This window comes from Salvelinus namaycush, chromosome 25, assembly GCF_016432855.1.
Source record: "Salvelinus namaycush isolate Seneca chromosome 25, SaNama_1.0, whole genome shotgun sequence".
In the NCBI taxonomy this organism is placed as follows: Eukaryota; Metazoa; Chordata; class Actinopteri; order Salmoniformes; family Salmonidae; genus Salvelinus; species Salvelinus namaycush.
Genome location: NC_052331.1, coordinates 3,918,100 through 3,931,030, shown reverse-complemented (window position 1 = coordinate 3,931,030; position 12,931 = coordinate 3,918,100). Strand labels below are relative to the sequence as shown.

General features: G+C 40.8%; 1 protein-coding gene across 2 annotated transcripts in view; it reads left to right on the top strand.

Moving 5' to 3' along the window:
• The first annotated feature begins 250 nt into the window (after window positions 1–250).
• The window catches only part of LOC120020137 (far upstream element-binding protein 3-like), a 66,746-nt gene continuing 54,065 nt past the window's right edge, over window positions 251–12,931 (top strand). Inside the window, exons 1-3 of one of the 2 annotated variants that reach the window (XM_038963609.1) lie at window positions 251–558; window positions 4,633–4,717; window positions 12,608–12,641. In XM_038963609.1, the coding sequence (XP_038819537.1) occupies window positions 457–558; window positions 4,633–4,717; window positions 12,608–12,641 (221 nt within the window). In that variant the 5' untranslated portion in view covers window positions 251–456. The remainder of the gene's footprint in view (window positions 559–4,632; window positions 4,718–12,607; window positions 12,642–12,931) is intronic. The other variant, XM_038963608.1, reaches the window with a different exon arrangement.

The window sequence follows — 12,931 nt, the reverse complement described above, 5'->3', positions numbered from 1 at the left end:
AGCCGTTGTTTGGGGTTAGAGAAGTGAAACATTCTTCCTTAGTTGTTAATTTTCTCATTCTAAAGGCACAACCTAGATTCGAGCCAATGTCTTCAGTAGTTGAACATGTTATTTCTACAACCTCGTGAAAGTGACGTGTTTTTGTATAAAATAACTATCAAAGGCGTTACTGGTTTGACTGCCTGCACATGCGCAATTCGGCGTGAGACAAACGTTAGACCCCATTACGTGTTTCTGCGCGTACATTTTCCTACCCAAGGTCGCGCCATGACATCCCCTACAAGTGTAATCTGGGATTTCTATTGGAGAAGCAGTTTTAGACTATCTTCATACTGTACTGTCTTTTAATATAGCCTTTTGACTTTGTGGCTGTGGTAACAACCTTGCAGTGCAGTGCTTTTCCACGTGACTGAACGCGGAAGCGGATTGTACAAACAACAGCTGAGAAGTCTGGGGATGATGATGATGATGGCGGAGTTGGTGCAGGGACAGGCCTCCGTGGCTCAGCCCGGAATGAAAGCTGACGGCTTCGCCGACGCTTTACATCGGGCTCGACAGGTAATAACAGTATAAACACTCGCAAAGAAATCGATTGATTTTGAACTAAGCCTTTTAAACGACGAAAACACTTTTATTTTAACTCGCCCATCACCAGTTTGTGCTATGCGCTCATGGAAAAACACACTAGCTAGTCAGCTAATGTTACCTAGCCGGCTAACTAGCATGCTAAGCTAGTTGACAACCACAATAGTTTCGAGTTCGCAATGCATACTCGTGCTTGTACATTTTGGATACAACAGGGCACGACAGGAAATAATGTTTTTATGTAGTTAACCGTGTTAAAGTCTTCAAGTGACTTCGTTAATCCAGCTAGGTAGCTAACTAGCTAGCTACGTTTTCTACACGTGTCCACATGCAACCTGTTGTTCAGTCACTGAAGTTCTGGGGTTGAAACCCATAACAATCTGTGACAAGTGGTCAAAGGTTCCAAACCCACCCACTCGTTTTTAAACAGATATCCGTTTTGTTTCCCAGTTGTAGGTAGACAACATTGATCCAATTGCCCCTCCCTCCCCTGTTGAGACAGTGTCAAAGTTTGTAGCTCCATTATGTAACTGGCAAGCACCAGATATACACTTTGGCGGCGGGTGGTGTCTAGTTAGGAACCCGATTGGGGAGTAGGTTAATAAAGTACTATGTTATGTTTTACCTTATAAAACAAAGGTGTCTTTCGGGACGAGCAAAACATATTTTTACTAGCTAGCTACCATAACTAACGCGGCTATTGTTTGTGCTACATAAAGGTTACGAATAAAAAAACATGTAACCTTTATTTAACTAGGCAAGTCAGTTAAGAACAAATAATTATTTACAATGACAGCCTATCTCGCCAAATCCGATATTACAGTGCTCCCTCACGCAAAATATACATTTAGTTTTGATTGATTGACCCATCTATTACATTGTTTGACAGAATGCTGAACAACTAGCTCTTTAGCCCCAAAACTCATGGAGAGGTGATAGGCCCCTGAAAGATTCAAAGTCATCTCAAGAGTTGACAAGAATTTATTTGGAAGGAGAATGGTAGAACTGCATTGGCATACATAGGCATCTCAAAGTTCAGGGAGGGAACTAGATCCAACTGGGGAAAAACTGTTTTTAACGGTCATCCAACTCGGAAAATCAGGCATATTTCTAGAGCTCTGACTTTCCGACCTAAAGTTATGATTTGATCTCTTTTTTTCTTCCCCGAGTTCCCAGTTGTCTTGAAAGCACCATGACCATCAGAAGCTGGTAACATCAGTCCAGTAAAATAAAAAAGCTAATAATAAAAATGTATGCTCAGCTATGCCTCGCACGTGCTACACCAACTGATGTGTTTTTTTAATCAAAGCTTGATTTCGGAAATGTAATATGGTCAGAGAAGAACAATATTGTCAGGTAATATGCTCTGACAATGTATTCGGCCTACTGCACAAAACTCGTTCCTACAAATAGTTTTTATTGGGTTCATATTTTTTGTAGTCATGTAAAAAATAAAATTTGGTTACCACTGGTTTAGACCACTGGTATTGTTGTTATTCAGCAGATGGTGGCCCTAGCTCTCATGGTGCTTTTGACCTACAGGTTGGGACCTACGTGTGGGGCGGCAGGTAGCCTAGCGGTTAAGAGCATAAGACCAGTAACCAAAGGGTCGCTGTTTTGAATCCCCCAAGCCAACTAGGTGAAAAATCTGTCGTTGTGCCCTTGAGCAAAGGCACTTACAGGCATATTTTGGGATTTTGTCAACGAGACCCATGATCTACTTCCCTAGAGTCAGGAGAAGTCGTGGATATAATTTTTATGTCTACCATTTTTGTTTCTTCTAAGACACCTGTCTGATTGGCGCCTGTCTGCGTTGACTAATACGTTGTGGAGGTTGTGGGGATGGCACAGTCCATCACTTTAAGACATGTGCTGCTGAAGTTGTTAATGGTTATTTTACCTAAGAACAATGGTGCATCGCTAATAACAATTATATTATTTCATATCAAATGCACTTTCTCCTGCGTTGGATAGTGGTCGCTGTTCACGGTTCTGAAACGCATCAGTGCGCTGTTCAGTTGGCGCCTTTTCCTAGACCATGTTGCTACACTACATGGCCAATGCCAAGCATCGGCTGGAGTGGCGTAATGCCCACCGCCATTGTATTCCGGAGCAGTGGAAACGCGTTCTCTGGAGTGATAAATCACTCTTCACCATCTGGCAGTCCGACGGATGAATCTGGGTTTGGCGGATGCCAGGAGTACGCTACCTGCCCGAATGCATATTGCCAACTGTAAAGTTTGGTGGAGGAGGAATAATGAATGGTCTGGGGCTGTTTTTCATGGTTCGGGTTAGGCCCCTTAGTTCCAGTTGAAGGGAAGCTACCTACAGCATACAATGACGTTTTTGGTAACTTTGAGGTAACAGATGTATGAAGCCCTTTCATGTTTCAACATGACAATGCCCATGTGCACAAAGCGAGGTCCATACAGAAATGGTTTGTCAAGATCGGTGTGGATGAACTTGACTGGCCTGCAATAAATAAACTATTCTATTTTTGAAATTGCATTCAAGAATGAATGCAACTGCTTTGAGTCTTTGCTGTAATAAAGGCTTAACAAAAAAGTTACAACAGACTCTCTGGTACGCTTATTTATTTAGTGTTTACATTGTTCTAAACGGTCAAAAATTATACTGAACAAAATTATGAACACAACATGCAACAACTTCAAAGATTTTACCCGAGTTACAGTTCATAGAAAGTCAGTCAATTGAAATAAATAAATCATACCCATATCTATGGATTTCACATGACTGGGCAGGGGCGCAGCCTTGGGAGGGCGTAGACCCCCCCCCACACACACACACACACTTAGGAGCCAAGCCCACCCACTGGGGAGAAAGGCCCAGCCAATCATAATTAGTTTTTCCCCACAAAAGAGAAGCTGGATGTGAAGGTCCTGGGCTGGCGTGATTACACATGGTCAGTGGTTGTGAGGCCGGTTGGACGTACTGCCAAATTCTCTATAACAATGTTGGTGGCGGCTTATGGTAGAGAAATGAACATTCAATTCTCTGGCACAGCTCTGTTGGACATTCCTGCTGTCAGCATACCAATTGCACGCTCCCTCAACTTGAGACATCTGTTTGTTATAACCAATTTATTGATTTGAGACGTGATTATGATATGCTATAGGTCAGGCCCTGTTCATGTGCATGGGTCACGTAAACGGAGCAAGGGTTGGGGGAATCGGGAATGCTTTTCCTAAACAAATGAGGGATTTCAGTAACAGAACTTTAAAGTCGGAAATGGCTGTAATTATGTTGCAGCTTCAGCAACACGGACAGCGCAATAAACACTGTTGATGTTCTGTGGTGGTCGCTGCAGCATGGAGGAGCGCGAGACAATGGTTGCTAGTTTAGTCACTCGCTGTCATTTTTTAAAACCCAGTGCAGCAAGTCTGAGCCGAGCCCAGCACAATCAAATAAGTTGAGTTGGACTCCCGCTAGTCATTTGTCTTAATTATTCAAATAAAAAATATTGGTCACATACACATGGTTAGCAGATGTTAATGCGAGTGTAGCGAAATGCTTGTGCTTCTATTATTTCATCAAACAGTGCGCTTAAAGCATCAGACAAGCTCAGTGCATAAAGTTTATTTGATTAAAACACAATAGATGTGTCTATATAATCGATTGGTCGAAAGTAAAAAATAAAAAGTGTCCATTAAGAAAGAAATTAGAGGGAGTTTCAAGAACAAATGCTAACTAGCATTAGAGCAATGACTGGTATCTACTAGTTTGCGTTCGATCGCGAAACTACCTCTATTTTCCGTCATACTAGACACGGAGTCGTAAAAATGATATCCACGAGTTCATCTGACTCTGGGGGAAGTAGATAAAGGTACATTGCCAAAATCCTGAAGTATCCATTTAACCCTAATTGCGCCCGTATGTGACTAAAATGTAATGTGGTCATAGCACTAGCAATTTGGGAAAATGTAATCCAATTAGCCATTTACGTGTGATGCAACAATGGATACAATGAATGGATGAACTGTTGTATAGAACATCTGTTAAGTAATTATTATTTTCCTCACCTTTCAGATGGCAGCAAAGATGGGGAATGAGCAGATTGTAGACCCCTCCATGTATGGCTATGGGGGCCAGAAGCGTTCGGTGGAAGACGGAGGTAACCTCCATTTCTCTCCCGCCGACGATTTTAAAGGGATAGTTTCCTATGGTTTTCACTATGTTTTAATCTTTTTACCTCCAAACGAGTTCATGAATGTTTTGTAGGTTATCGTAACAATTTTCTAAACATATACCATAAAGGCCAATAGTAAAAGCTTTCAATATTTTGGAACAGAAATGTTCATGTTCAAGTGTTAAGGTTTACCTCAGTTTAAAATGTTTTTGTTCTACTTTAGTATTTTGATTTCTGTTTCAACGTACAGTGCCAGTCAAAAATGTGGACGCACCTTCTCATTCCAGGGTTTTTCTTTATTTTTGACTATTTTCTACATTGCAGAATAATAGTGAAGCCATCAAAACTATGAAATAACTTATATGGAATCATGTAGTAACCAATAAAGTGTTTTACAAATCAAAATATATTTGAGATTCTTCAAAGTAGCCACCCTTTGCCTTGATGACAGCTTTGCACACTTGGAATTCTCTCAAATAGCTTCATGAGGTACTCACCTGGAATGCATTTCAATTAACAGGTGTGCCTAGTTAATTTGTGGAATTTATTTCCTTATTGCGTTTGAGCCGATCAGTTGTTGTGACAAGGTAGGGCTGGTATACAGACGATAGGGCTGTCTGGTAGAATACCAAGTTATATTATGGGAAGAACAGCTCAAATAAGCAAAGAGAAACGACAGTCCGTTATTACTTTAAGACATGAAGGTCAGTCAATGCTGAAAATTTCAAGAACTTCTAACGTTTCTCAAATGCAGTCGCGAAAACCATCAAGTGCTATGATGAAACTTGCTCTCATGGTGACTGCCACAGGAAAAGAAGACCCAGACTTACCTCTGCTGCAGAGGATAAGTTAATTAGAGTTACCAGCCTCAGAAATTTCAGCCCAAATAAATGCTTCACAGAGTTCAAGTAACAGACACATCTCAACATCAACTGTTCAGAGGAGAATCAGGCCTTGGCCTTCATGGTCGAATTACTGCAAATAAACAACTACTAAAGACCACCAATAAGAAGAATAGACTTGCTTGGGCCAAGAAACACGAGCAATGGACATTAGACCGGTGGAAATCTGTCTTTTGGTCTGATGAGTCCAAATTTGAGATTTTTGGTTCCAATCGCCATGTCTTTGTGAGACGCAGAGTAGGTGAACGGATGATCTCCGCATGTGTGGTTCCCACCGTGAAGCATGGAGGAGGAAATGTGGGGGTGCTTTGCTGGTGACACTGTGATTTATTTAGAATTCAAGGCACACTTAACCAGCATGGCTACCACGGCATTCTGCAGCGATATGCCATCCCATCTGGTTTGCACTTAGTGGGACTATCATTGTTTTTCAACAGGACAATGACCCAAAACACACCTCCAGGCTGTGTAAGGGCTATTTGACCAAGAAGGAGAGTTATGGAGTGCTGCATCAGAAGACCTGGCCTCCACAATCACCTGACCTCAACCCAATTGAGATGGTTTGGGATGAGTTAGACCACAGAGTGAAGGAAAAGCTGCCAACAAGTGCTCAGCATATGTGGGAACTCCTTCAACGCTGTTGGAAAATCATTCCTCATGAACCTGGTTGAGAGAGTGCCAAGTGTGTGCAGAGCTGTCAAGGCAAAGGGTGGATACTTTGAATTATCTGAAATATGCAGACATGTCCATAAATATTTGGACATTGACCAAATTATTATTTTAGCTGTCTACCACAGCATATTGGAGTTGAAATTAAATTATGAATAATTTGTTGGTATTTACATCCAAATCGGGTGGACTGTGTAGGAATTACAGCACTTTTTACATGTGGTCCCCCCTTTCTAAGGGACCAAAAGTAATTGGACAATTGGCTGCTCAGCTGTTCCATGGCCAGGTGTGTGTTATCCCCTCATTAGGTAATTTACAAGTATGCAGATAAAAGGTCTCGAGTTGATTAAGTGTGGCATTTGGAATCTGTTGCATTTAACCCTCAATATGAAGTCCAAAGAGCTGCCATTGAAGGGAGCCATCATTAGGCTGAAAACTCAAAACAAACCCATGAGAAAGATAGCAAAAACATTAGGTGTGACCAAATCACAAGGTGTATGTAAACTTCCAACTTCAACTGTATATATATATGTACAGTTGAAGTCAGAAGTTTACATACATCTTAGCCAAATACATTTAAAAACTCAGTTTTTCACAATTCCTGACATTTAATCTTATAAAAAATTCCCCGTCTTAGGTCAGTTACGATCACTTTATTTTAAGAATGTGAAATGTTAGAATAATAGAGAGGATTTATTTCAGCTTTTATTTCTTTCATCACATTCCCAGTGGGTCAGAAGTTTACATACCCTCAATTAGTATTTGGTAGCATTGCCTTTAAATTGTTTAACTTGGGTCAAATGTTTCGGCTAGCCTTCTGCAAGCTTCCCACAATAAGTTGGGTGAATTTTGGACCATTCCTCCTGACAGGAGTCATGTTTGTAGGCCTCCTTGCTCGCACAAGCTTTTTCAGTTCTGCCCACAAACGTTCAATGGGATTGAGGTCAGGGCTTTGTGATGGCCACTCCAATACCTTGACTTGGCTCTCCTGGCTGTCTTGAGAAGTTGCTTCAATATATCCACACAATTTTCCTTCCTCATGATGCCATCTATTTTGTGAAGTGCACCAGTCCCTCTTGCAGCAAAGCACCCCCACAACATGATGCTGCCACCCCTGTGCTTCACGGCTGGGATGGTGTTCTTCAGCTTACAAGCATCCCCCTTTTTCTTCCAAACATAACGGTGGTCATTATGGCCAAACAGTTCTATTTTTGTTTCATCAGACCAGAGGGCATTTCCCCAAAAAGTACGATCTTTGTCCCCATGTGCAGTTGCAAACTGTAGTCTGGCTTTTTTATGGCAGGTTTTGGAGCAGTGGCTTCTTCCTTGCTGAGCAGCCTTTCAGGTTATGTCGATATAGGACTCGTTTTACTGTAGATATAGATACTTTTGTACCTGTTTCCTCCAGCATCTTCAGTGTCATTTGCTGTTGTTCTGTGATTGATTTGCACTTTTCCCACCAAAGTACGTTCATCTCTAGGAGACAGAACTCGTCTCCTTCCTGAGCGGTATGACGGCTGCATGGTTCCGTGGTGTTTATACTTTTGTATTGTTTGTACAGATGAACGTGGTACCTTCAGGCATTTGGAAATTGCTCCCAGACTTGTGGAGGTCTACAGTTCTTTTTCTGGGGTCTTGGCGGATTTCTTTTGATTCTCCCATGATGTCAAGCAAAGAGGCACTGAGTTTGAAGGAAGGCCTTGAAATCCATCCACAGGTACACCTCCAATTGACTCAGATGATGTCAATTAGCCGATCAGAAGCTTCTGAAGCCATGACATAATTTTCTGGAATTTTCCAAGCTGTTTCAAGGCACAGTCAACTTAGTGAATGTAAACTTCTGACCCACTGGAATTGTGGTACAGCGAAATAATCTGTCTGTAAACATTTGTTGGAAAAATTACTTGTGTCATGCACAAAGTAGATGTTCTGACCGACTTGCCAAAACTATAGTTTGTTAACAAGAAATTTGTGGAGTGGTTGAAAAACGAGTTTTAATGACTCCAACCTAAGTGTATGTAAACTCCTGACTTCAACTGTATGTATATATAATATTATTTTTGCAACTGTAAAACCTTTCATCCTGTAGCTTGTTCTCCATTTTCTTTTTAAATAGTCAGCCAACATGTTTTCAGCACTTATTTCCCTGACTGATCAAAACTTGTTTTCTCATTCTCTCTCTGCAGCAGACATATAGTGAACAATATGTTTAGAACATCAATTCTCAAAATCACAGTATTGAATCGCAATACATATCATATCGGAACCTAAGTATTGTGATGATATCATATTGTCCTTGGCAATTCTCAGCTGTATTAAATAGCCAAGCTAAAAAGGTAGACTTAAAGTCGAACTGACAGTGTTTTAGCAACATGAAATAATTTTAAAATCTGTACATATACACCCCCAGGAAGAATATCACTTTTTTTAAAAACGTTTTCAGACAAGCGAGCACTTATATGGTCATTTTCACATTTTTATAAATTCTTTGAATGTTTGGGAAGCAATATAGATCGGGAAAGCGGCCGTGCGTTTGGGCAATTAATAGACACGGCAGTAAATAAAACCTAATAAAAAGATCTCTTGTCAAGGACCAGAGTCTATGCAGCCCATCAATGCTGCAGTTGGCCTTTATGCAAATAATCCATTGCCACACAGGCCTGCAATCATTCACTTTGAACTGCACTCTGTGTTTACAGGCAGTAGCAATAGCGCAACTTTAGATCATTAGTACGCATTTGCCAAAAGCCACAAAATACACCTTAACGGACTTCTGCAAATTTTTAAATACCACGGGAGTCCTCTTACATTTGAGAACTTTACAGTCCTATTGACGAAACAACTAGGAAAAGGTAGGCTATCGCTCCCTCAGTAATGCTCATCAACAACAAGATCAGAAACTAATGCTAGCCAGAGCTAGAATAGCTAAAATATGAGGAAACATTAGATAAACCCTCATGCCTTTTTAGCTAGTTGGTCGTCAAAATTGTACTGATAAATTATGGGGAATAGTAGCCAGCTCATCCTATTGCAGCTTGCCTGCCTATGCATGCTTGACCCAACCCACATTTTGAAATCTGAATGGGAACTTGCCCGCCCAAATGATCAATGATAAATACATTTGATTGACAACTAGCTAAGGGTGCGTTCATAAATTGCCTCCAGTGTGTCAGTGTGCTCTGGGTTGTTCGTAAATGCAGAACGTTGTCAGATTGTCTGTTCGTAAATTCAGAGTTAGATGTTACTGTAGTCCCGTGTAGCTCAGTTGGTAGAGCATGGCACTTGCAGCGCCACGGTTGTGGGTTCGATTCCCACGGGGGACTAGTATAAAAATGTATGCACTCACTACTACTGTAAGTCGCTCTGGATAAGAGTGTCTGCTAAATGACGTAAATGTAAATTGCCGTTTTATTATTAGAGATTCACAGCGATGCTTTGCCTGGCTACCCAGACTCAATGCTTCGGCACGCCCATGGACTTTAGTTTCTTCTCTGCAATGAGTCTGGATCTGAGTACCTCCCCGACCCTTCACCGAATGCATACACATTTGGGACCATCTGATTGGTCCAAAAACCGATGGGTTGGCCCAGTGCAAAAACACAGCTGTTTGAAAATTCATCATTGGCTTTGGTACTTTGATTGGTTAGAGACGATCCAATCGCTGATGACTTTGTTTTGTACAATGCCCTTCATCACCACAAACGACTTCAATGATGGCAGTCTGACTAAAGTATGTAGCGAACGACAGAGCAGCGGAATAATTTTGTCTCATCAGGCTAAACGAAGCTGATACCTATTGTTATTGTCTGAATTCTTATTTCGTTTTTTTCCTTTACATGGTCAAATAACTCAAGCATAGATTGGTAAAATAAAAATGGCACATAAAAACTACAGGCCTTGAGTAACTTGCTGTTATAAGCAGTCTCACTTAAACCCTCGTCCGTCGCCTAGTTTGACCCAGAGACTTGGAACTTTGTATGTAGGTGTTTTTCCTCATGCGGAACACATTTGCCTCACTAACCCATAAGGTCCGTCAGTATAGATTTTCCTGTATCTTGGAAATGTTTCCAAATAACACAAAATTTGATATGTAGGCCCATGATAACGCTCTTTACTTAATCTGAGAAAAGCTAAGGGATTGGTTAAGAGATGGATGAGTTATTGATAAATCAGGGAATCTGATTTTACATGTCCATTTAAAATCTTTGTAAATCCTCTCCACAATGGCCTATCAACTTGGAACTTTTTAGGGCTATCAAAGACAATACCATGATGAACAATGTTAAATTTTGCATTTATATCTTAAATAAGAAAACTGTTAACAATTCACTTTTTTGACTATGTTACACTAATGCTTCAAATAATCATAAAAAATCTTCTCATGGACTAAAAGTCAAATTAACTCCGAATTTGGTCTTTGGACTCATCACAACAGCCCCTAAAGAGTTTGAGAAACAACAGTTTATGCGTTTAAAGATGGCCACGCTATACCAGTAGAGGCATATTAGCACATATGCTAAAAATACTTCACATCTTCTCATGAACAATAGGTATAAATGGAATGTAGGTACATGTCTTAATTTAGTTTGAGAAAAGCTAAGGGATTGGTCAAAAGGTGGCTGAGTTACTGACAAATCAGATGAATGTGTCCATTTAATAAACTACTTTAAATTCACTCCACATTGACCTATCAACTTTTTAAATTGTTTTATTTAACCCTTATTTAACTAGGCAAGTCAGTGAAGAACAAATTCTTATTTACAATGACGGCCTATCCCGGCCAAATCCTCACTTAAATCCTCATATCCGTCGCCCCATTTGACCTAGAGACCTGGAACTTTGTATGTAAGTGTTTTTCCTCATGCGGAACACATTTGCCTCACTGGCCCATAAGGTCCTTCAGGATAGAAGAAAATCTATCTTAAAAATGTTTCCAAATAACACCAAATTAGATATTTAGGCCCATGGTACAGACAAATCAGATTAATGTGTCCATTTAATAAATCACTTTAAATTCACTTCACTCTGGCCTATCAACTTTTTAAAGTTTTATTTAACTAGAAGTCAGTTAAGAACAAATTCTTATTTACATTGACGGCGCTGCTCTATGGGACTCCCAATCACGTCCGGTTGTGATACAGCCTGGAATCGAACCAGGGTCTGTAGTGACGCCTCTAGAATTGAGATGCTGTGCCACTTGCCACTTATATAAACTCAATACATTAAGTGAACACGTTAAGGGATACTTTGGGTTTTTGGCAATGAGGCCCTTTATCTGCTTCCCCACAGTCAGATTAACCCGTGGATACTATTTTTATGTCTCTGCATGCAGTTTTATGGAAGTTGCTAACTAGCATTTGCGCTAACTCTAATTAGTGTTGGCTTGCGAAACTACCTCTACCTTCCTTTATACTGGACACAGAGACATACGAAAGGTCATCTGACTCTGGGGAAGTAGGTAAAGGGCCTCATTTAACAAAATCCCAAAGTATCCCTTTAAGAATGATTACCTGCTGCATTCAAAGATAATCAACCTACAGCACTAGACTAAACTTTACTGATTGCAAATAAGGAAGATAGTTCCTACATGATAGTGCTTGCTTTGTTATCCATCTGATCTTGTGTGATCTCGTCCTGCGAACCCTGTTCATTGCTGCTTGCAGCTATATTTTTACTATTGGTTTCATTCAACTAATGGGCATTTCAATTAGACTATCGAGACTATTTTTATGTTTTACTTTGGCTAATAGTCATCATAAAAAGTAGTGGGGTAGTGTATCCTTTAATCATCTGGGCTGTTACATGATAGGCTGCATTTCAGAAGAGCCCACTCGGCTTCTCCGTCAGTTGTTTTCGGCCTGTTGTAGCCTGTTATTGTCTCTGGATTGTTAATGGTGAAGGAATAGCTGGACTCGGTGCCGTCCCAAGCTTCATCTCCTAGCTTTGGGTTCTGGCCAGGGGGAGGCATGTCTAATATGCTATTAACTGGGAGGGGGTTAGCTTAGCTAGCATACCCAACTTTATACCTGTCATAGGCTCATCTCCTAGTGGGGTGGTGCGGGGCGCACACACTTTACTACGCCATCCAGTTGTGTGTCTGATATTTAAAAAATATTGACGGATCCATCTCAAAATATTCACCCTCTGCCCAGGCCCATAACTCCTGCAATTGGGCTCTTTGACATGGGTGCAGGCAGTAAAAAAGGGGGGTAAAGTTAATACGTCTAATCTTTTTCTCTCTCCACTGCATCTCCACCTGGCTCCGGTCCCATCCCTTGCTGGCTCTTGTCTATTTCCCTCACAGTAGGTAACCAGCTGGGAGCCATGGTACATCAAAGGTAAGCCTGTAGCCAGCACCATTTTACCCGCTGTATTGACAGACTGTATATAGGTATTGATTGAGAAATCTGTGCGATGATTCCCCCTCCGCCACTTAATTTTAGCTTACTATCCAACCCAAAGACATAACATTGGATCCCCAGCGAGATAGCACTGAAGTACTGACACCAGATAATGATTTGTGCTCAACATCACTGTTTTGTTTGAAAATATAGTAAAGTCTAAGTATTACAGATACTGAACAAAAATATAGACGCAACATGCAACAATTTCAAAGATTTTACAGATT